Source organism: Argiope bruennichi, chromosome 6, assembly GCF_947563725.1.
Source record: "Argiope bruennichi chromosome 6, qqArgBrue1.1, whole genome shotgun sequence".
In the NCBI taxonomy this organism is placed as follows: Eukaryota; Metazoa; Arthropoda; class Arachnida; order Araneae; family Araneidae; genus Argiope; species Argiope bruennichi.
In genome coordinates, this window is record NC_079156.1 from 98,633,099 (window position 1) to 98,660,012 (window position 26,914).

Genomic DNA, 26,914 nt, shown 5'->3' on the forward strand with positions numbered 1-26,914 from the left:
AAAATACTCTCATCTGACTGTAGATTTCTTCTGCTGACATTTCTGCAATCGCCAAAGCATGTTTTAAAGTCACTTTCTTGAAACGTCTTCATAGTTTATAGATAATTTTAATTTCTTCATCAATAGGCTTAAAGGTAATAATAACAGGTAATAACTAACACGTAGTTTCAAGTATGGTAAAGTTTAATGGTACCATATCTGGTGAATATAGATATAATGGATATAAATAATGATGCATTTTGATTTTTTTAATGAATTTTATATAAAAAAAAATCCCACAAACAATAATTGTATCATGTGACAGGCCGGCGTCCTGGCATAGAGGTAGCGCATCTTCCTCGTGATCTGGGCGTCCCGGGTTGGGCATGGTTGTTCTTCCTGTTCTATGTGTGAATGTGCCCTCCTGTAAAAAGGGATTGTGAAAGCGAATGAGTGATGCTTGAGTCGTTCTCTTGGCCCAAGTTGGCTCTACGATAAAAACAAGAAGCGCTCCCCGTTAGGCTTAAATCGGCTGTCTTTGAACAGCGGGCTTGTCTATCGCAAGTGCCGTAAGAAACAACAACATCATGTGACAGCGCCTTACGATGGTAAAAAAATAATACAATTTATTTCCCCACAATTCAAGTTGTTTCCATATTAGAACTGATTCAACAGTGTCAGTAATTGTTAAATGACAGTTTCTAAACACCGCTTCTCTGGTCAGATAGACATGTTGATGACTCTACTGTGTACTAGTGTGTGTTTTCATCTATAAGGTGTCTCTAATTTTATTTAAGTACTTCATATTTTTCAAACTTTTTTGTTTTTAATAAATAGTTGTCTTTAAAAACTTTTTGTAACATTTTTAATATTTTCATAGCAGATGTTGTACTGCAGAAACAAATGCAATATCTGCTATGAAATGCTACTGAACAGCATCTGCTGAATAGAACAATGCCTATTTCATTGCACATCTTTTGCTCAATTGCATTCAAGGTTGGATTATAAACAAAGTTCAAAATTTTTTTTATCTTTATAAAAAAAATCAAGTGATAGTAAAAAAAAAGAGAGGAAAAAAAAGAATTACAAATGTTTTATACTTAGCGAAAATGTCTAATGAACATCCGCAAAATAATTTCTTGAAAATATCTATTTTAAATGAAGTATTCCTGATATTTTTGATTAATGGAATATTTTAAAAAATATATTTAAATAGTAGAAGGTTACATGCTACATAATTTAAATTTGCATTTTAAACGAAAGTGTTTAATCCCACAAAACATTCTGTATATGATTGAGATGAGTAAAAATATATTATTATATCACACAAATAAGTCACATTGTAGTTTTAAAGTACTATCAGTTTCAATTATCAGAGATACTAATTTTTGGCACGGATATTTCAGTCAATAAAAATCCACACAAAAATAGAACTAAACATATTTATTTATTTATTTCTATTTGCATATCACTGATTTCAACATAAAATATCGTGCATTTAACATAAACAATTCGTATAGAATATATGCTACTGCCAGCACTCCACAGCTCTTTCAATTACTTTGGATATAATTTAATGGTGTATCATTTGTTAACATTTCAAACGGGTTGCAAAGTACTAGCAGCAACATAACATATTTCTCTCATTATTGAAATATACATTTTCTGCACAGAGTTTTACTACAAATCTCAAAGAGACAATAGAGCACCATAAAACACAAAAAGAACTAATAGTAACTAGCAGCTAAACATTCAAATAAATGTACACATGTTTCAATTTTTGGTATCTTAAAAGTAATATTAGTTTTCAACAAAAATATCACAGATATATTTCACGCTTCTGCATATATACATACAAAACAGAAATTTCGCAATTTATTTACAATACTTTTATTATTTACATGAATTGTTGCATACATAATTTCATTAACATTTCTTTTTTTAAATTTTTTATTCAGTAATTTTGTAAAAAATTGTGATTCCATCATGGAATTTATTAATATTCAAATGTGCCTTACTAATACAAATTTGGAAACATTTACTATTTTGAATAATAAAAAAATCTTGTGGATTAGAGCACGATAAAATATAACAAACATGTATTAGATACAATGCAGAATTACAGAATAGTAATTTAACGTAAATCGATTCGATTATTTTTATATGAAATGCATAAGCGAAAATATTCATAGCATAAATAAAATTTCGGGAAGCACTTTCAAATTTAGTATTTGTAATCAATTATTCAATAAAAGAAGTGCAAACACTAAACCTTAGGAATTTAATTTAAATAACTTTTTCGATTAAAAAAAAAAGAGAAAAGAAAGAAAATAAATATATAAAATGTAATAATGTTATCATAAAACAATTATCGAAAACATTTTTGGATTTTGTATCTTCACTCAACTATTCAGTAAATAAAGGTATAAATTAACTAAAATTTAATATAAATTACTTTTTTGGTTAAAAAAAATTTGGGCAAAAAAAAAAAGAATAGGGGAAAAAAAAAGTATGAATACAGAAATGATAATTATTTTTACCAATTATATTTTCTGGGAAAAAATCTCTAATTATTGCATTTTTTTCTAAGTTTATATAAGACAGTTAAATATAAAAGATTTTCTATCTTAATTTAAAATACACATGAAAAAAATATAATCATCCTTCCGGTGTAACTAATGAACATATCGGAAATCTGATAAAATGTAAATACTGAAAGGAAAATTATTTTTCCTATAAAATATTCAAAGATGAATACTTTAATATAAAATATTCAAAGATGAATACTTTAATATAACAATTTTTTTAAGTTTACATAAAACAGTAAAGTATAAAATATCTGCTATCTAGACTTTGAAATCCAAGATAATCATCACTGTGGTAAAATAAATGGACATAACTTGAAATGTGACAAAATATGCATTCTCACAGAATAATTACTTTTCCTGCAAAATTAATGAACGAATACCTCAATATTACATTTTGTTATGCTTATATAAAACAATAAAACAAAATATTTTTTTCTTAACTTTAAAATCCAATGATACAAGAAAGACTTCGTTATGGAAAAATTAATGCGTGTGCATATCATTTCATTATTCAAATATCCTCCAAAATTATTTTTAAAAATCCGTTTAATTGCTATGAAACAATTTCCACTATTATTGCCTGTCAAATTACATTTGTATATACCTTCATTAATTAAATTCATTCATTAAGCCATTCATTTAGCAAATGCAGACATACATCATCATTATTATAACTCATTTAGTGATATTTTGTAACATACCACGTTTAATTATTTAATAAGACATGTCTGCTTTGAAGTGCACACTGAAAAAGAACATGAATACATAATTACATAAATTTTAAAAAATACAGCAATTAATGAAATTAATTAAAGATATTAATTAGTTTACTCCCCAACTGAAGCAGAGATTTTTTTTCTAATTTATTTTAATCTAAACCATTGTTTTACAGAATTGTCTACAATTTAATGAAATAATTATTAAAACCTAAATGGCAACAACTGCATTTCTGGGGACAAATTTTTTTTACTACATTAATTGCAGGTAAAGAAAAGTTTATAAATTTCATTTCATATTAAAGGAATTTAGGTTTAAAGTTAAGTAAGTTACTAATTCTCTTAAAGTTACTTTAAGCGAACATGTAAGCGTTGTTCTATACCTTAAAAATAAAAAATAATTCAATATATTTTACAAAAAAAAAAAAAAAATTGTACTTATTTGTTAATAAAACATAACTAGTTATTCCCATATTATATTCATTTCCACGTTCAATTTTAAAACGAGATAAATTTGAAGCTATAATTTTGATACAAAAATATTAATAATAGTTTGGCCAGGTTTTTCAAAAATATTTTTGTGAATTCTAATTTATTTATTATTATATAATTTGCAAACCATACTATATTTCTTTGGCTTTTCATACCACAAAATTTTATCAAATGAAAAAAAAAAAAAAAAAAGAAAGAAATCAGAAAGTTTTCCAAGACTCTGAAATTGAAAAAAATAAATGCCTAACTTAGACATTAATAACAATTACAAAGAAAATTATTTATATTTAATTGTTCAAAAGAAATTAAACGGTCTTTTAATTTCTTTCTTAAAGGCTTCATTTGAAGTTACTGTTTTTACATACTTAAAAATCTGGAATAAAAAGAAAATGCCTATGAAATCTTTAATAGCTAACATTTTTTTTAATAATTCTCCTTTCGGGCCTTGACTTTCATATATGAAATCTCAATTTAAACAACAGGAGATTTAGGCCACTCAGTTCTCAGTTCCCCATAAAATACAGCACTTTCATTTTAAGAAAAGGCATGAAGAAAAAAAAAAAAATAAAAAAAAGAATAAAAAAAAAAAAAAACTTTTTCAAAAAGTTCTGACAAAATTCTAGTGTTTGACTTTTGATATGCTAAATACTAAAATAGGATAATGCAAATGACACGAAGCTTCTTCGAACAAAGCCTTTTCAGGATAATAAATAGATCTGAGAGCCGAAAGTCAACTCTGGTGCACGAGACATCCCAAACTCTTTGAACTTATTAAGAATTCACGACACAGCGTCTTGAGTTTAGATGAGATATTGAGAAAGTTCAAGGAAATGAAAAGTAGAGTTTTTGAAAATCAGGATATTATTTTATTTTATTTAGTTTGAATATCTATAATAATTACGTCATTTAGGTTTGTATCTTTCTAGCGGATATACTGTGTTGCAAATTAAAAGTTGATCAATGAATCCGGAAAGTAATTAACTATATAAAAAGGAAAGCTTTTTTTTTTCGGCCGTTGCTGTAAGAAAGAAGTTTAATACGTGAGCTTTAATACTATTAAATTTGCATAATTATTGCCAACTATTAACAGAATGTTGACAATACAAAAAAATAATACCCCAGACAGTCAATCCAATTCTGGATATATTTGAAGTATACCTATATTATGCTAGAATTTAATTTTAAATGCTAATAAATCGATAAAGAATGGAATTCGATATTAGAAATAAATTCTTTAACACGTCGGCTGCCATGTGAATCGCATGTGATTCATACCTACTTTGTAATTGGATTACTCATTCTCTACTACATTTTTAAAAGAAAAGAGAGTCTGTCTAATTAGACAGACAGTCCAAATCAAAGGCCATGGCAGCTAATGTGTTAGATTCGCTAAAAAGTTTTCGGAGTCTTTATACTTATAAAAACATATATTATACGCTGGAAAAGTTGTTGCGCATAACTTTCAACGTAGAGTTAACTCAAGCAATCGTTAATAATAAATGCCACAGGTTTATTACGATTGTGAAATGCAAAAGAAAAAAAGAAACGGGGCGTCACATGTATCCTGACTTTTACTTAGTTTACACATATCAGTAATATTGATCAATCGATTCTTTATCTATACTTTCTAAGAAAAAAAGTGGTGTGTGTGTGGGGGGGGGGGGGGTATTCAAAACAAATTTATTTATTAGAAAAATGCAAGTCCTTAAAATTTTTTAAACAGTTATGCTTTGACCAAAGAAAAAAATTGTTAAATGAACTACTAAGAAACTAACTGAAACAAAATTCAATTTTAAAAAAACTTCAGATTTATCTGCTATTCTTAAAGAATTTTTTTTAAACTTTCAATCATTTTTAATTAATAGTCTAAATGACGGCTTTTTTTTTTTTTTTCCATTCCTACTCCACTTTTTCTTATTTTTCTTTACAAATATTATATAAGCCTATCACTACTTAAGATTTGTACTAAAGGAATTTTCAAACCAAGCGTTTTTTTAAGTCACCTTTAAAAGACAAAAGAAAAACACTTTATTAAAAGGTCACAATTATTTATTTAACTTATTAATTAAGAATAAAAAATATTTTAAAAATAAGATAAATCCGCTTGGAGTATTTTTATTTTCCACCTTCGCTGATACTTTCTTTAATTAATAAATAGTAATTTTCTATTGCAAGTTTAAATTCTCAATATTCTTTAAAATACTTCGAAAATCTTGCATCGTTGCTCATTATATATATGAAAAGGGATAGTTTAAAACACTCATACACACACACACACACAAAAAGGTTTCAAATTTTTTAAAAGCATCAATGAAAAGTTTTTGTAGAATAAACATTGCACACCTCACATTTATATTGGATTGACTTATATTGGATTACATTATAATTATGAACTTGTATTACAATGATAAACAGGCAGGCTTTCAGTTCCACACCATTTTTAATACCAGCACTGATCGGCGGAAATTATAATAATTTTAATATCTATACAAACAAATAGATTTACAGTGTTGGACAATTAAAATTCATTTTTAATGCAAAATAATTAAACGTATTTTTGTTATGAACACACAGTTATTTAAAACGCATTATTAATTGGCATTTTCTAAAATAAATGATTAATACTTTTAATAGAATTGCCATAATAAATTCTCACATAAAAATAGCAGCAATCAAAAATATTGAATCTACAATAATATCTTAACTTTTTCTTCAATAAACTTATTGCACTTCTTTTTCTAACATCTAAGCTGGCAATAAATTATTTCCCAGCAAAGATAAATTGTCTTATACAATGTCTTAACGAAAATTAGACCTTATAAATGGAAACTGAAAAATCAGACATTAAATGAATGTACAATTAATCCGCAAAGATAGTATATTTCATATGTTTTTTTTTCATATTTATTATTTTTAATTCAGAAAAAGCTGCTTGCTCGATGTATTTTTGTATGATGGTTATCATGAATTCTTTTCCTGAATACAGCTTTCTCCTCGTGAAGATTTGCTTGCGTATCTAATTATGTACACAGGACAGGAGAAAAGCGAGAGTCAATGATTCACGCTATTTACAAGATGATCTGTCCATTATGCTTTAGAAGCAGATTCCTTCTTTCTCCATAACAAGTTGACTAAATTTAAAAGCAATTCCATTGAAAGTAAGACGGAAAGTTTCATCCAATAAAACAGAAACTTATTGAAAAATTTCTGAAATCGTTATACAAAACCATCAACCCTCTTGACTATTTGTCTCTGAGGGTAGATAATGTTACTGGCATCCCTTGTTGTCGTTCCAGTCCATTTACCATGTTCTCCATGTTCTTCAGATCACTGGACGAAGACCCTACAGAACTTGCTCCACCATCTGACCCGGGAGATGACGAACATTTGAAATGACTTCCATCATATGAAGAACCAGTGGACATAGGAGATCGAAGTTCTGACATACTAGGCTGAGGACAAGGAACAGATACAGGTGTTGAAACTACAGGGTAGGGCCAAAACCGATGTTGATGGTATTTCATAGCTTCAGAGGTAGAGGTATAACTTTGGTTAAAAAGTGACTGTGACATCGCTAGATGGGCGTTAAATAAAAGGCTGGGATGCAGCGAAGAGGTGGATGGAGTAGGTCCAAAAGGTCCTGGCATTGGAAAATGTCCAGTATTGCTCCCTGGCAAGAAGACACCAGGAGGGGGTGGCAGATAGAGTCCTGAAGAATACATATACGGTAACATGTGGGATGGAGGGAACGATGACGAAACACTGACACTTGGTCCACCTTCGCTGATGATGACTGGGGGCTCGTTGGGAGACAAGCGATTTCGGATTAAATTGTCGGCACTGAAAGGAGAATCTTTCTTTGCTGCGCTATCGTTGTTTTCTTTCGCGTTCAATCCATTGCTAGGCACTAAAACAAAAATATTTATTTAGTATTAAATACTGCCTTTTTAATACAAAAATGAATTTAATTAACTAGTTATTTAAAACAAAAGTCAAAGGAATTTAATAGTTTTGAAGAAGGGTAAAAAAGGATCTGCTCAAAAAATACACAATTTACTAAAATACTTTCCAGCTAGAGAACCACATCAAGTACTAAATTGCTGTAAATAAATAGGTTCACGGTGGGTTTTTTTTTTTTTTTGGCCATATTTTAAATGTATTGAGCTGGTTTGTGAAATCATTCCAATAATCTTCCGCAGTTAGGTTGAAAAATTCTAGTTGTCGGTAAAATATTTTCTCATGGAAACTGTTAAAATTTATAACAGCGTGATAATAACTATCGAAAACTACTCAATTAGACGAATGGGTTGTGAATCTTCAATTGATATCCTTATTTATTTATTAAATGAAATGATTTTATTATAAAAAAGAGCGAATTTACTATGTACAGAAAACATTACTAAAAGGACCAGATGCCTCGAAATACTTGCACTTTTACAATCTTTGAATCAATGTTTTACCTAAAAAATATGAAGGATTGTCCCAATTCTTCTACATAATTAAATAGAACATGTTAAAAAAATTCAAAGTAGAGGATTAACTGAATTAATTAAACATTGGTATATTAGTATCAGTAGAATTTTAACTTTCATTTCCAGCAATACATAAATATAGTCTCTCAATTGCAGAAAGGAAATTCATTATAATGTTTGTCAATGGCTTATAGTTTTATTATGATGTGATCATTAGAGCAAAGTGGCTACAGCATGTTCAATTAATTGATGAAAAAGCAAAAAGTTTTAACAACAATAAGTCTAATAATAAAACCTTAAAAATCCACCTTAATAAAAAACAAGAACTCTCAAGAAGCCTGGCGCTGCGGAGTGCCGTGAAAATGTTGGTGCGAGTTTTTATAATAGAAAAAGGTGGTGTTGCCACAAGTTTAACAAATGCATTGAAACAATAAAACAACTACTGTGCGGCACCACAGTTTCATTTCATTTCGAGAATTCCGGTTTTGACTTCATGTCCCTACTTAAATGTTACCATTCCTTCTCTATCATACATAGATATCTTGAGCTTCACTCTTTGAAGTTCAAATGAATGAAGATCTTTTAATACAACAACATGAAAGTCAATTATACTTTTCTAAATCAAAAACATAAGAAAAATAAACAAGATCACATGAGACGAATCACGAGAGATATAGCAATGGCAATATTTTCATAGATACTAATTGCAAGTCGGAAATAAGAAAACTGAAACAGCAATCCAATATTTTTTTTATTCTGCCTCTAATGTATCTATAATAAATTTTGAATTGAGAAAACACATGATAAATAGTCACAATAAGTCACGGGTTAATCTCGGTTTTTAACTCATGTTGTAGCAGTTGCATGACTCATCTATCATCCACTCTATCTTGTGGATGATAGATGGTGATGCCAGATTAGGTACGCATCCCATGGTGCACTCCGATTGTAATTATAATGATATGGATGTTGTTCTGTTAAGGTACGCGCGCTTTTATATCTTGTCTTGTCTTTCGTGTTTTATGTTTGCTTGTGTGAAATGTGAACATTAAAGAAATGTTCCCAAAAATATACGTCCTCTTGCTTCCACTGCAAGGATCATAATGATCTTCATTCTACCACAATATTCCAATTTGAAACTAATTACCCGATGTTCCAAAATTTATCTTTTGATGTTCGGAAAATTAGGTCATTTTGGAAAAACAGAATCGTTATAATAAGAAGTTTCCAAATTAAATGCGTTGGAAAAAATAAACAAAACCACATTCCATTTTTACTTCATGTTAATAAGCAACATTTAGAAATTGCAAATAAGGAAATCAAAACACTCAATCAACATTTTTCATGTTGTCCTTAACACAGCTTGTATACGGCTTCAATTACTTATACTTTGATTCCACATGTTCTCTTTCTTTTTTATGATGTAATAGAGGATAGTAATAAACCGACAAGAAACGGCGAGATTTAATCACTTCTATCTTGCAATATCAACTGACTTCATATTTAAAGTTAGTCAGGTGTATCAGATAGAGCCAAGACAGATCTTAGTTAATAACAGAAACGGAAAGGAATGTTATTTCAAACACAAAACAAGAAGCATCAGACTCAAGCAAAACAGAGATTCTTCATTCTTTAGCGGATATTGCATTTACATCGAGGAAAATTCCAAGGTAGGATTGTTTAAATAGCTGTCTGGCAGCTCTCCTCTAACAAGCAGAACCTTATTTTTGTACTTTAATGATGTTTATCCTCATTTGACCAAGATTTGAATCAATTACATGGACAACGACGTCATGGATGAGATGGTCAATTTTTTTGCAAACAAATAAGGTTACAGTTACTTCCGTCACATGAACGTTTTAGCTAAATTGCGATGTCTTCATTATTTGGAGATAATTGGTTTGCTACAGATCTTCAAAGTTTCATGCTGTTGCTGTATACATAGTCTTTTAATTTACTTATTTTTGTTTCAGTAATGAATTTCCGGCTTGTAATACTGCAACTAACTCAATTTAACTTGACATTTTACAAATCAACCAATTCAAGATATTTTATATAATATATAAATGCAATTTCATTAGCCATCCGTGTTTATTTTTTTTATCAGTAGTTAATTTACGAAAATGAAAACACTCCTATCAAAAATGTGTTGTAGTTTATTTTTTGATCGGTTGTTAATTTACGAAATGGAGAACACTCCTATCAAAAATGTGTTGTAGTTTATTTTTTGATCGGATGTTAATTTACGAAATGGAGAACACTCCTATCAAAAAATTGTTATAGTTTATTTTTTGATCGGATGTTAATTTACGAAATGGAGAACACTCCAATCAAAAATGTGTTGTAGTTTATTTTTTGATCGGATGTTAATTTACGAAATGGAGAACACTCCTATCAAAAATGTGTTATAGTTTATTTTTTGATCGGATGTTAATTTACGAAATGGAGAACACTCCAATCAAAAATGTGTTGTAGTTTATTTTTTGATCGGATGTTAATTTACGAAATGGAGAACACTTCTATAGAAAATGTGTTATAGTTTATTTTTTGATCAGATGTTAACTTACGAAATGGAGAACACTCCTATCAGAAATTATGAGTTATAGTTTAGGAAGAATATTTCAGTCGTATTACTTGCACATGAAATCAAATATTGGCAGAAAAACTATTACAATCTCTGGACTATAAAAAGTTAAACTACTTATGATTTGAAATTTGTGTTTCATTTAGTACTAAATTAGCTATAAACTTTGTCGGAAAATCAATTTTTCTCTGTCATGTTATTAGTTTATTACTTATTTAAAAATATAGTTCATATGGAAGAACCAAAACATTTTATCATTATCAAAAGTTTTTCCACTGAAAGGACGATTCTGGTCAGGATCTAGTAATTTTGAATTTCAGTCAATTCATAAATACATATGGGTCATCATTCCATTCTTCAAATATTGATGCCACAATATAGCGAATACGTCTGAATCTTGCATACAGACTAAAGAAAGCACAAAAACACATCGGATCTTCAAACATAGTATTAAATCTTTAAAACTAAAACCATAACAAACGGTCTGATCAGACATAATAAAATCCCACAAATGTTTCAGCAGACAAGAAAATTAATGAGCAGACACTGCATATATATTCAAACAATAGAATTTGAGCGAGTTTGCTCTTCAACTTCGAAACTGATGAAGATAGGAAGATTAAAGAAGAAGATTAAACGAGTTAAGACATTGCACCAAACAATTTTATAACAATTTGATACTTTTAAAAGGGCCATCTTTCTTATTGAAAGGAGAGGGGAAATAATATCTATTGGAAAGCAGCAGTTTCTTTTCTAATAATTTAATCCAATGAAGCATTAAATAAAACACTCAACTTTGGCAAACTGAAAGCATTTATTATTCAAATTGTACTGATTTTCAAAGCAAATTTTAGTTGATTATTTCTCGTTGCTTTTGAAAATCTCATCCTTTTTCTTCCTGTTAACAATGTGTGTGTGTGTGTGTGTGTGTGTGTGATGATATTTTAACTCTAATTTCAATTTAATTAATTTTCAAGATTTTATCTTAATTTAGCCCATAGTAACTTCATTCTAAAATATTCTCTTATTTTGTGATCCAATTCCACTGTCTCTACTTAATTAATTCAAGAGAAGCTTTGTTAAATTGCTGAATCAGCTAAAAGTCTAACTTCCCACTCTCCGTGTGAAGAGACAAAATACCGCTGACGTTACAAGTTCTTTTTAAAATCTCCCTGTGTTTCCCCTGCCTCTCCAACGCGTGTAACGAAAATCCCTCTCAAAATCTCATTATATATTAGCACTGTAAAGGAATATTTTCCATATCAAAATCTGAGGTTATATAAGAACAGGGATAAAATGTCCAAGAGCTTTTTCCTCATTCCTTTTCTGTGTCGTTCTGTGTGCTCATCGCTTGTACATATGCCTGCTTCTTCAAAATGAAATAAAACGACGTCACGAAATTAAAAGTATCTTCACTGTCTTCAAACTGCATTCTGCTTCACATAAAATAATGTTATATATATATATATAAGGTTAATAATCGTCAAAAAATTAAATTTCGAGATTCTGCCGATCTTCGAATTCTGGAATAATTCAGAAAAGTCAGATGATAGATAAGTCATATAAATCCAGATTAAACACTTTTTTTCTTCAAATTATTCATGTTAGTTGACTCAATAATTTTAAAATGCAACAAATCCCTCAAATGAAATTTGGAACTCTTGACACTAAAATTATTGATCCAGTACAAATTTTGCATCAAATCTGCAAAAAATTTGTCTAACTGTCTACTCATGTGTATGATGAAGGTAATAATTTAAAAACGACAGAAGCTGTATAACTGAAATTTGATATGTTGTCATTATATCCGTATTGCAAGGATGTATAGAATTTCAGCGCAATTGGTGAAACGGAAAAGATACATGCATTCTATTTTGTTTACTATATTAAAAATATAACGCAAAACGCACTGTATTTGGTAAATATATGAGATAGTGAAGGGGATAGCAATCGCGCTTGTTATTGCCCCAAAATTATCAACTATTGAAATCAGTCGACTGTCTGCAGTTTATCGACTTTTGAAATAATTTGAATATCTGAAGTTTATCGACTTTAGAAATCAGTTGACTAACTTAAGTTTATCGAATTTTGAAATCAGTTGACTAACTGAAGTTTATCAACTTTTGATATCAGTTGACAAACTGAAGTTTATCGATTTTTGAAATCATTCAAATATCTTAAGTTTATCGACTTTTGTAACCAGTTGTAGTTATATTTTAAGAAAAAGATTACCTTCTTGATCACCGGAGAAACTGAAATTGGGCCGAAGATCTGCAACCCCTCCAACGTCTACCTTTTCATCGTCTTCTTCGCTGCTGTCCTCATCCATTTTGTGATCATTCGACAATCCCATGCTTGACCGATCACGAGAACTGCCGTCTTGAGACATAATCATGGTTTGTCTTCTGAAACAAATAAGTAATACATTTGGTCAAGGAAAAAGAAATACAAAAATACAGATTACGTACACGAGTAAATATTTACAAAAATAGAAAATTACATGAGTAAATACTTACAAAAAATAGAAGATTACATGAGTAAATACTTACAGAAAAAGATTACTTACATGAGTAAATACAAAAATAGATTGCATGAGTAAATACTTACAAAAAAAGATTACGTACAGTAGTAAATACAAAAATAGATTACATGAGTAAATACTTATAAAAATAGATTACGTACATGAGTATAAAAAAAAAAACAAAAAAAAAACATTTCAATTCATTTACTTTTATTACAATGATTGTTCCATAAACAAATCTTTTATTTAATTTTACTACACAGAGTCAATTTTGTCTTAATTAATTTTAAAGGGAAGTGCTATAATTGATTTCACAAGAATATTTAGTATCGGCTATTAATATAAAAAATTTTGTCTATTTACGAAATTTTTTTAATCTGCATATAAAAATTTATTAAAATATATTGAAATGTCTATTTGATTATGATTATTACATATTAAACGTTAGAAATTAGGTATAGATACTAATAATCTAGATACACCTTGTTATTATTTTTTTTATTTTTATTTCTTCGTATCTAGAGAATAATCACAAACGTCAAGAAAATTTATTTCAATATTTTAATGAAACTCTACCATCTACCCATCAATCCATTTCTGGAATTATATTATCTTGAGAACGATAACTAAAACAAGAAGGAGTTAAAGGAATTTTGCATACAGTTCTAATACAAAAATTGTACATCTTTAGCAACTGTAGGTAACTTAGTTTGAGTTTCTATTTGAATCATTTTAATACTTAATAACAAATTATCAAATGCAGAATTTTAAAGTTCACAATCTGATTCAAAAAAAGAATATTAGGGGTCATTTTTTAAATATTATAAAATAAGTTAATTCTAATGAAAATAAAATTTAAAAAAAGTCCGTAATATAAAATGCCGAAATAGAATATTAAAAAAATCATATCAATCGAAAGTTTAAATGTTAATTTTAAATTCAATAAAATATATTTGTGGCGGGAGTTAATAACTTTTTCTTAACAAATGGCATTACAAATGAATTATAATACCTTGCTGTAAAAGGCTGAAATTTGTCAAAAAGGTTTTTTAAGAATTAGGAATTTTGGATACAAGATCCAAATCCCATCAAAGAAATTCGATAAAAAAAAAAAAAAAAATGGATCGCATTGGAGTAACCCTTCTGGCAGGAAAGTTCCAAAGAAAAATATACGCCAACAAAAAACAAAATCTAGGACCAGTAGTGAAATCATTCATACTAAGCTCCTTTGGAATGTCAAACGGTAGAACCAAATAAATACTCAAATAGACCAAAAAAAAAAAAAAGGAAAAGAAAGTAAACGTAAGAAAAAAGGTTTAGTTTAGTTTAGTTATATTAACGTTCCGTTTAAAGTAAACACTAGGGCTAATTTAGGACGGTCCTTGTAATTTTCAACCGCGGTCAGATGACGAGGACGACACCTGTATAAGGAAAAAGCATACGTAAGAAAAACATAGTTCAGTTCATAGTTATTCTTGAGAAACTATAGACTAAGCATTATCCAGTTTCTCAATAAACAAGATATCCGAGTTCCAGATAGAAAGTTGTTAAACAAAGAGCAGTAGAATGGGAAGCGTTCAATACATACAAAAATTGTTTGCACATAGGAACCCTTTAAATAAGCTTGTCTTAGCTGTCTAGCTCAAAAAAAGCATCGAATATAAATATATTCTTCAAAATTGAGAATGGTACTTGCATTATGCATGGATTTAGATAATATGTCAAAATCACTTCTTTCTTTAAGGGGAAAAAAAAAGTATTCTACATAGGGTTTTTTAAAACCAAAATTCAAATTCAATGTGTTTACAGCCACAATAAAACTGTTCATTATTAAACAACAATTCTTGACATTGAGGGTTCATTCGCTTCCTAGTTACTTCATATCTTAATGGACTAAAAGAATGCTCCAAACTGCCATTTTGCTCATGACATCTTCTTTTCCAATCATCTTCCTGTCCCAAACTTTTTTTTTTTTTTTTTACCACCCAGACCACTACAAATGAATGAAATTTCCGGAACGCTTAATACAGCAAGCGCCACATTCCACGCTTGTCTCGAACAAGAGGGAACTCAACAACTCAACCCAACAGTGTGATGTCATCAGAGATGGGGCGGTGTCGTGAGTGGGTGGTACGGTCACGAACAGCGACTACCCATTAGTGGCAAAAGAAAAACTTGGGAGGGGGGATACCATTTCTCCCCAATGTGGTGAAGGGTTTGCGCAACTCATTCTATCCCCCCCCGTGCCCACTTTTTTGATGCAAGAATGGGGGCGTGTGGCCGTGGATGATTGGTAGACAACGCAGTTCACAGTTACAGAGATTTTTATTATACAAGAGAAAAAATGGATGCATTTTTTTCCATCATCTATCTATCTATATATATCTTTGCTTTAATGAAATATATCTTTTTTTTCCAACAAGGTGGATGTTTTCCTATCCAGAATGCGGATGTCATTCTAGAATTAAAACAAACAAACAAAAAAAAATGTGCTGCCAAACCCGGAAATCTCTGGAGATGCAACTCGTGGAAGCATCATTAAGGTTAAAAAGGATTTCGTTTATTTTGTTTCAATTTATTTGCCTCGATTTGTAATCCTAATATAAAGATCTAGTGGATCTATTTTTGTAGTAAGAACTAACATTCATTTTGCTCTGCAATGAAATTAATCAAAAAGTAATCCTATTTGGTTAATTTCATGTCTTCAGGTTTTTTTCTTGTCATATTTGTAAAGATATTACTATAATACAGTTAATAGGCTAGCATATTCTTTGTAATTTGTGTTATGTTTGATGAAAAAAAGTTGAAAGCGTTCTACGAAGTAGATGTTTGGTTTTAGAGCTTACAAATTTAGCGTGTAATTGTTTACATTAGAAGTAAGCGTTCTTTAAGAAAGTTTTTAATTTTTTTAATAAAAACTAATTGAAATTTTAATATTTTTATCAATTTTTTCGGAGCATATAATTGCATAAAATTCATTCTTGCATCACTTTAAAATTCAAAAATAGATGCCATTCGGTTGCATTAATTTTGGTTTTCCTCTAATTTTGAAACATTTAAAAAATAATTTAAAGCTTATTTAGGCAACAATAATTTTTATTTTTCTCAACTGGATCTGTATGCATGCACATTGTAAAAAATGTGTGTGTGTGTGTGTGTCTAAAATCATGTTTTTTTTTTTCAAGAAAATATATAGATAAACTATATAGATAACCTATATAGATAAACCTATGTAGATAAACTTAAAAAAGCAAAGTCTTATCTAAATATAAAACTTGATCCAAATGGTTAGAGCTGTTTCTGAGATATATTATATATATGTATACACACACACACACACACACACACACACACACACACACACACACACACACACACACACACAAGAATTGCTCGTTTAAAATTATAAGATTTTAAAAATAATACAATGGCAGACGAATCAAGCTTAAGAAACATTATCTACTTTGATATTCAGGATTATAGGTTCGAATTTCCTTTAATTTTTAGGCAGTATTGGTTGCCACTGTTTTCGGAAGAAATATTATGGATATGTTATTTCATTTACTTACATTTATTTAATTACTCGTACGTTACTACGGCAACGCATTTCACGGAAATATTAAACCTTTTAAATAACATTAGAATGCAAATGTCTCAATGAAATTTAAACGATCTAGTTGCAAATTTATAAGTATTTCTTTAGTTAAATTGATGAAATTAAATCAGATAAGTTTAAAATATTGCAATATTTTTTTTGTTTCGTTTCCTTTAAAAATATACACTTGGAAAGAATTTAATGCATTTATCTTTGCAATATATTATCGAGGCTATACTTTAAAATGAGTTTAGTTTAGTTATATTAATGTCCCGTTGTAAAGCAACACTAGGGCTATTTTGGGATGGACCTCGAAATTTTGAACCACGGTCAGATGACAAGGACGACACCTGAGCTGGCACCCCCCTCTCCACGCCACACCAGTGGGAGGACGTTTGGCATGACGGATTTAACGTGCAACAGACCCCCTTACACGATGGTTCTTCAGTGGAATCGGGTCTCGAACCAGAAACCCTACGGCTCCCAAGCCGAGACCTTACCATCAGACCACCGCGGCCCTACATTAAATTGAGATTTTAAAAGTATTTTGAGTATCAGATGATAAACAGCTGGACGATTAACCTTGCATTACTGATTATATACATTTTTTTTGAAATTTTATTATTATTATTTTCGCAGTTTATAATTAAAAATTTCTTTTTCATATAACATTTCCGGAAATCATATCTTGAATCATATCTTCATATTGATAACAAAAGTACGATAATTTAAGAGGTTTAGATCAGTCTAAAAAATGATTTGTTAGCGTAAAGATTATTTTTCGATCTTGGGTTTTTTTTGTTTTGTTTTTTTCCCAGAAGTACCAATTAAGAATACTGGGTTTCTTAACTATTCAAAACTATTTCATTCACAGCTTATGTATGCGAGGCAAAATTATTTTAGGTCACAGATTATTTGCATAGTTAATTTTATTAAATTTTCTTATTTTTAATTCATTTTATTTTCAAGAGAGAAGTTTCAAAATAAAAATGAAATGTTATCAAGAATTAAACACACATCATGCAATTATAAGAAAAGATACATTGATGAACACGATTTCCTTATGTGATAACTTAGAGAAACTGCTTATTTATAAATAAATAGTAATGACAGCAATAACTTGGAGTTATTCAACCGTTAGCGTTTCAAAAAAAAAAAAAAGTTTTCTTTTTTTTTTCCTGGTGTAATTTGTTATATCGTTCTAATGCGAAGATTGCGTGCTATCTAAGAATATCCTTTTTTAAACAGAGCTTTAGACGCTGTACTAATAGCCTTAAGGTTGAAATTTTTTGTAAGCAATAAAACATAAAGTACTATAATTTAGTTAAAATTTCATCTGTAAATAATGGCCATCATTACTGCCGAATAAGTACTGAAATGTTAATCATTTTATATCTGCATTTAACCAAAAATTAGAAAATTCACATTATAAATTATTTATTTGAAACATCGCACACAGTCCAGATGACATCTGGACAACAGGGAAAGGCCAAGTTTTATTTCACACCATAGGAAGAAAAAAAAAAAAGAAAGAAAGAAAGACTGGTTTTATTTTATTAGCTGCATAGCTTTTAAGACATATTTTCTTTTTGTAAAGAGTTCAGAGTGAAATGACTTCATTTTGTTAGGTAACAAACAAACAAAAAAATTACGCTCTTTGTGTAAATGCGTAGGTCATAAAATGCGGGGATTACCTACAGGATAGGTCAGCTAATATAACGCTTTTGAGAAAGGCTTAAACCTCGCTAAGCCTGTTATATGCATATGATATGCGTGAAATAGGATTAGATGGAAGCTTGTGACGGCTTCGTTTGCAGTTTCGGCGTTAATAAAGATATTTAAATGTTCGTTGGTGGGTTGAAGTTGGCGATTGATTTTAAAATGTTTTCATCTTTCTTGCGTGATGGAATTTTGTTTAGGGTTTAATCAGGTTATTTATAAGACAATTTGACGCCTTGGGATTTGGCTGTTTAATATTTATGGATCAGGTTATTTTATTTCCTAGCAATTCGGGTAATCGTAAATATGCTAGACAGAACTTTTTTTTTTTTTAATTCTCCGTTTGCGATTGTTGTTATATAATTATTGAATAATATTTTTAGGTGTATATATTCAATAAAGTGTTGACAAAATCGATTAAAAAAATTTTTAACTAAAAAAGTATATCGAAAAGCATTGATTCCAGAGCTGTCCAATCTAATAAGAACAAACAGTTTAATCCAATTTAGCTTATGTATCAAATTCTTTAATAAATTTTAAAAAAATCATTTCGTTTATTTAAAACACCAGGATTTAAAGAAAGACTTGGATTTAATTCAACAAATCAAACTCAAAATGAATGAATTATTGTTTTGTTTTTATACAATTATTCATCTATCGATAAATAATCACAAAATAGATCTGAAATTCCTTTTAATCCCAAATTTATAGATTTTTAGTTGAAAGAATGGCAGCAATTTCTGTTTTAAGTAATTTCAAGTAAATAAAGACTATGATGGCATCGATGATATGAAAAATAAAATTTATAAATTGTTTAAAACAATAAAAAACACTGTCAGCTTTTTATGTTTGCTAATTACGGACCTAATGTTAATTTGAAAACTGTTTTCCTTTTTTTTTTTAACCAGTTATTATGCAGACTTATATGAGCGAATCATAAATATTTATAGACATTATTTTTATAAACAAAAATTAAAATGGTTAGGGCAGCTTCTATTTATTTGTCTCTTCTTTGATTTTTCTTATAAACTACTTGCAATGTTTTTAAAAATACCTATCAAACTATTTATTTATTAAAGTAGCTGATATTTCACGAAAAATACATTATACATTTTTATGACGTACCCAATTTTTAATTAATAATTATAATAATTTACCGCAAAATGTGAAACAATTCCTAATCACAACATTTCCATTTTCTTCTTTTTTTCTGCCTATTTTGAATAATTAAATAATTAATTGTTTATTACTACATTTAATTGAAAGAAGATTTTAGGAATGGAATTTTAAATATATATTAAATTAAAATAGTTTTAAATAAAAAAAACGTCTAAATTAACAATCCAAATTATTTGCCTGTCACTTTTTATAATTAAATTTTTCTAAATTTATAACTTTTGTTAAAAATTAAAGATGAATCGATCACGTTAAAATCCCAAATCCATTTAAAATAAATTCTGCTTCATTCAATAAGCATATCCAAATATATTTCTTTTAAACGAAAATATTAAAATGGTCTATTACATTATCAAAGATTATAAAGAAATATCGTCACATTAAAAAAAATATATCAACCTTAGACCATGTTGCATCCTTTTCTCATTAGCAACTTAATTACACTGTTAACAATCTTGCATTATCCTCGACAAAATAACGAAAAACATAATGAGACGAAATCTCAGCCGAGAGTTCAGGAGATCAGAAAACCGCCAAACATTCTAAATACAGGCACGTTGCTTTATTAGGAATCAACCACAAACAATGTTACAGCATTCTTTTATCAGAACTTAAATTACAATGTTAATAGCCAAGCATCATTCCTCAACATAATGTATCAAAATAAATCAACATATCACAAAATCTTTTCTAGGAACTCAGGAGATTAGAAAACGCTCAAGTATTCCAAAGGCAAATAATGGCTTTATTACGAGTCAATCACAAACAATGTTGCAGCATTCCTTTATCAGCAACTAAATGACATTGTTAACAATCTGATGTTATTCTTCTACAAAATAAATCAAACGACTAGCCTTAAGTTGACACAGTATCTTCGCAAAGAATTCATCAGTTCAGCAAATGGAACCCTTTTAAATAGGTTCGACAAGGGTTGAGCGGGAGGGAGACTCCCCCCCCCCCCTACACACGCTTCCCCAGAAAATTGACTCTGAGGATTAATAATAGTGTTTATAATAATAGCCGTGGACAAGGAAAATAGGTGGGGCTGTCTAGCAGAAATTGTTTATATACTGCTCAGTTTTTATTTTTTTATTTTTATGATAATTATCTAGTCTCCCTTTGGTGGACGACTGCAGGAGTTAACACCTGGTCGCAACGCTGAATTCGTCACCGGACTCGTTCAGATAGGATCTTTATATGCGATGGGGAAGGCGGGGGGAAAGAACAGAAAAGAAAAGTGTGATGCTTTAGAAGTGCTCAGAATTAAAATAAAACAGAGAATTCGCAATATATTTAGATTGTACTTGGTGCCAAAGTGTTCAAATCTAATTTCTCGGATTTTATTGGATTCTTCAAATGTTTCAACAAAGATTGGATGTTTCAACAAAGAGTGAGTGAGGGGGTAAAAACAAGTAGTAGAGTTAAAAACGTCAAACATAGAAATTAAATATTTAAATCTAATAAAAATAATCTGATATATAGAAACATTTTCATTATGAATTTATTCATTAAAAAAATTTAATGTGATAAGAAAAGAGTGATAAAAATACCACCAAAAATTATCTACCAAACTACCAATACTACCAAAAATTATCTACCAAACTACCAATACTACCAAAAATTATCTACCAAACTACCAATACTACCGAAAATTAAATCAATAAAATTAGTCGAAAACAGAAATAATTGTGTATAATACACATTTGTTAGGAATAATAATTTATTTTGACTAATTTTATTAGACAAATTTTAAAGAAATTGCTAGAAAATTCTCAAACTAACAAAAACGATCATGATAAATGTTAAAAATAAATGTTTTTAATAAACAAATGTGCCTTTATATTAGATCGTTATTTACTGTTCAAACCGACTATTATACAATTTTTAAAACAATTAGTAATCATCAAATTGAGAAGACAACAACAATGAAAACAAATAATAAAAAAATAAGAAATTATGCATTTTACTTACTTTTTTTCCCTTTTGCCAGCTCCTGTATCCCTAAAACCTTTTGCGAATGGATTGTTGTCGATTTTTAGCTGTGTGATCTATGGAACAAGAGAATAATAATAAAAATTAATTAATTCATTAATAAAATAAAATCAGACACGAAAATTTGAGAAATTCCTAATACTATAATGCATAGCAATATTTTCATCACTTATTTTTCTATATGGCAAACATTCTTTAAAAATAGTTTTTCTATGTCCGTTTAGAATGAGTTAAATAAATGTGGCAACTGCAATTAAAAAAAAAAAAAATGTCGTTCAACACATATTAATACATATTATATAAGTAACCAAAAATATTATTATTAGGTAATTAAAACTTATAATTGAAACAATCTAAAATTAAAAATATTTTGGAAACGAAACTAAATTATTTCGGAATCGAGACTAAAAAATTATTTCTGATTCAAACTAAAAATTAAGAAAGAACAGAAAAAGCACCATTGTATTTAGAGAGCGCAAATGCAGCTACTACTAAAACATAGATGAATCAAAACAATAGTAATAAAAACCATCAAAATTAAGCCAAATAAAATAAGAATCCGGCCGAATTTTTATTTTATTTTATTTAATTTTGAAATTTATTTTCCTATTAACTTGGCTTTTTTTACTATACATACGCACACACGCTTTGAATTTATCCATTGCTTTATCATAATTTCATTCATTCATAATCAATGTAAAATGCTAAAACGACGTAAATGTTCGGTTATATGAGCCTCCCCCCCCTTTTAAAATTCGTAAACATAGTCGTTATATCTCCTTTTCTGTTAAGGGGTTTTTTTTTTTTTTTTTTTTTTTTTTAATAAACTTACTCCATACTTCCAAACTACACCAATTTGCAAATGGCATAATCCACATTAAAATGTTTTATCATGTTCATTACTACTGAGTTTCATATCTGAGGTCTTAAAAAAGAATATGCTTTGAAGAAAGAGTATCTGAAATATTCCAAATCAGAAGTTATTGTTTATTTTCAATAGTTTAGTAGTTGAGGACAAGAAGGAAACTGTATGTAAATAAATTTTGAATGAACTGCAATATAAAAAGAAATAACACAATAATCCAAAATATTTTCAAATAATATTTGTTTTCCTTAAAGATTTTAGAAACCATTAATGAAAAACCATTTAACTATTCTCTTTTTAAAGATTTTTGGAAGACGAATAAAAATTTACTGAAAGGAGAAATTTATTTTAAAGAGCTTCCCACCCCCATTTCCCGGATTTATAACTTTTTATATAAAAAGGATGGAGGGAATTAAAAAGCTCACTCAAAACGCTAGTCATAAGTTTTACAATTCAATTACGCTCCGAACAGTTTGTCATTAACGAATTCAAATGATGTTTGAGGAAAAATTAATGTCCGCCAACTCAAATCTAATCGACAGTTTTATTAGATTGCCATCTTAATTGCCATCCACCAAAAGGCAAATTTTTTTTCATTCTTCTCAGTTTTTTCCCTCGACTTTTTTCATCAAACGTCCTGCCTTGATTTTAAAAAAAAAATCCTTTCTAAAATCTTTTTTTTTTTTTAATTCAGACTTAGTAGAAAAGAAATTAATGCCTACAAACTAAATTTTTAACAAATTGAGGATTATTTCTCGTAATATATCTGGAATTCCACTGTTTGATTTTAAAATCATTAAAAAAATTTTTGCTGTTGTGTAAAAGTTAAAAAAAAAATAATTTTTAAGGTTATTGAAAAGTTCACAGATTATTGCTTAATAAATAACAAGTTTCTAAGAAGGCAGTCTATTTTATAACATTCAATTACGTTGCTTATACTACAGGAATACGATGCTATCGATTGCCGACTATATCTGAATTCGACATATATGATTGTTGTCGTTTCAGGACTTCAGCCTGTTTTGGACAAGTCAATATACAAAAGTCTTGCTGCAGTTGCCTAACTAGGCTGCATTAGTTTTTTAGGTTTCAGGCTTAGTGAATCGCTGTTTTGGGATTCGATTCCTTCAGAGATCTATTGATATTTGGGGTAGTACATGATAAATATTCCATTGAAGATCTTGAAACAACATGGATTTAGAAGAATGGGTTTCGGAATCAAGGACAGTGTTCGCAATCTTATTTTGGTTCAGAGTGGGAGATCTTTTACAAGATAGTTCTAATTCAGTTTTAAAAAGGAATATAATTTTGACAAATAATCCCGAATAATTAGAAGAGTATGAAAAATTTGATTCTGGTTCGGGCAGTTCAATGTGCGAAAATTTTGTTGTAGTTAACATGATTAAGTCTTGATTGGGGTTTGGATTTCATTATTAGTAGATAACAGTTTCGGAATTAGATTCAAATGGTGTAAAGGTTTTAAGAATCTTAAAAGGTAGATATTCCGACTGATTTTGGAATGACACGGATTTAGAAGGGAATGTTTGGGATTTAAGAAAAAAGCTCACAATCTGACTTATGTTCAAATTTAAGAAATCTTCCATAAAACAAGATTTAGTATAGTTTTAAAATAGGAAGTAATTTAGCAATGCAACTCATACCGAATAACTAAATGGACATCATAATTTGTCTGCCTAAAATAATATGATGTATATATTACTGCAAAAGATCGACACCTTATATTACTACAAAAGATCGACATTCTCCAGCGAATGTCGACGCTTTTATAGCCCAAAATATTTATTAAATATAATTCTTTCTCACTTACACTGGCTCGATGTCGACATTACAAATGTCGACATTCAGCATGCGTTAATGGTGAATGTCGAATAAAAATGTTTTTGTCACGCTAAGACAAAAATTCAATTTTTAAAATTACACTTTATTATTAAAATATATCATGGTACATATCAAAATAGAGGAGAAAGTTAGTGCAATAGCACATGTAAAATTACCGAACCTAAAATGAATAGTACATTCTATAAGATAAAAAGGGAAATAATACTCATATTAAATATAAACAACTTGATTAATGGTAACCATCTTTTTTACTGCAGCAACTTAATTTGTTATATTCGCTTTTCTGCCTTTAGTTTGTTCTAGTTTCACCTCTAACAAAAGAAAAAAAAAACTAGTACTTGCGCTTGGAAATATACACCGGCGATGGTCCGAATTTATAAGAATATAACCAAATAGTCGAACTTTCATCGACCAATTTGTGTTTGCCGACATTCACTGGATTCACTGGCACGACATTCACTAATTTCCCTGCTTCACTATAACGTATACACAAAATTCTACAAATGCTTGGATAATGCTTCAAATATTACAATTGGTTTAAAACTGTTAAAAAGATATGAGTAAATCTCATTTTAAACCCATACATAAGGCGACATATATCTGACTTAAACTTCAATTTAAATCTTAACATTTTATAATTAAAAAGAAAAGTTGAATTTCAATTATTGGTATTCTTTTTTTTAATAGTTCTTCCTATGAAAAATCAGTTTAAGAAGGACCTCAACTCAAGTATAAAATTTGAATTCAACAATATTAAAACTATGTTAAATTGTGTCGAATGTTATAAGATGGCAAAACCGGCGAGGGTGTGGTGATTTTAAGCTACTCTGATTACAGACATTAAGAGGGCTTTAAATACCGTGTGCTACAAACCTAAACAATTAACCTTTAAATGCACAGTTATTAATGTCACTGGAAAAGACACAACAGCTGGAACAAACTATGAGGGTGGGATAAATGCATTGTATTGAGAATAAAAGAAAGCAGTCTTCTAAATTTACCTTTTACTTTGTATGGATATTAACTCTGATTCAACTCTGTTTTATCTAAATATTTGGGTGAAAAATAAAACTATAAAACTGAAATGAATAAATGAATAGGGAAATGAAATGAATATAACAAAATTTAAATTTGTTCAAGTTACCATGAATATATTCGAAAATAATTTTTAAAAAATTGGGAGAAATTAAAGAACTAATAATTGGTTAATGAAACTGATATATAATTGAATAAAAAATTCTTTACCTTAAGGTGCGATGGTCTTTTTGGATAATATCTTCTTAAGTTAGAACTGATAAAATACTTGAAAATGGGAGATTGAGAAATAAAAATAATAAAACATCAATAAAAAAATGAATTTTCGAATATTTTAGAGTGTTTTTCCATGTCAGTCGAAATCGTTTAGTTGCATAATACATTTCTCTAATGTTTTCGATCACATGAAATATAGTAAGTAGAACGTCGAATCAATTGCTACCAGAACCGTATTGGATATTCGATTGTCCGGAAAATTGGATGACTCATAGAAAAAGGTTTTTTTTTTTTTTCACTTACAAAGAAAAAAAATTTGCTTTTGTCTTATTCATTATTGAGAAAAACATGTGGTCTTCATTTTGTACTCTTATACAACCATACCTAACCTTTAATTTACCGAACCGATGCGCAAATGTAAAATTAACTCGTCTTCGCATTGACACGTTAGGTACACACATAGACATTTGTTGTTTGGTGAACGGGCCCCTCATTTTACGAACTGTGGATTGATCAGTTCTATTGCTCATATTCTTACTGAATGTCCCAATTTTGCTCATTTTCATTCGCCTATTTTAAATCTACAGGAGCTGGTGGGTGTGAAACCTCACTCAAAACTTTTTGACTTTTTAAAAGCAATAGTATTTAAAATTTGATTTTATTTTAAACCTTGTGCCAAATCGTGATAAGTCATTGATTTTAACTTTCGACGTTTTACAATGAATTCTTAATTTATTTATAACTTTTTATACTGGAGCTGTTTAAAAACCCCTGTTAATTGTGCAGCTTGTCCCAAATTGGACTTTGTGCCAATAAATTACATCATACCTACTAAATCTAATCTTTGAACAAATAAAAGCCAATTATTTTACTGTCTGGATTTATTTTGTAAGGTCAGATTTTTGTATATGGTTTTCTTTTTCCGAAAGAATGAGATAAAAAAATTATATTTTGAAAAATATTCAGGAAAATTATAATTTTACTTCAGATGCCATCTTCAACCCTTATCAACTAGAAATTCTGTTAATTCCATATGCTCCTCTCTCGTTCACACCATCACGTTTACAATATCTTCATAACTGTTAAATCCGAAGTGAAAACTGT

The 26,914-nt window shown here is 29.1% G+C and overlaps 1 protein-coding gene across 1 annotated transcript in view; it reads right to left on the reverse strand.

Moving 5' to 3' along the window:
* Positions 1-6,567: 6,567 nt before the first annotated feature.
* The window catches only part of LOC129972233 (T-box transcription factor TBX3-like), a 78,113-nt gene continuing 57,766 nt past the window's right edge, over positions 6,568-26,914 (reverse strand). The window contains exons 4-6 of the mRNA XM_056086279.1: positions 21,814-21,890; positions 13,064-13,236; positions 6,568-7,682 (exon numbers count right to left, since the gene is read on the reverse strand). Of these exons, the coding sequence (XP_055942254.1) occupies positions 7,018-7,682; positions 13,064-13,236; positions 21,814-21,890 (915 nt within the window). The 3' untranslated portion in view covers positions 6,568-7,017. The remainder of the gene's footprint in view (positions 7,683-13,063; positions 13,237-21,813; positions 21,891-26,914) is intronic.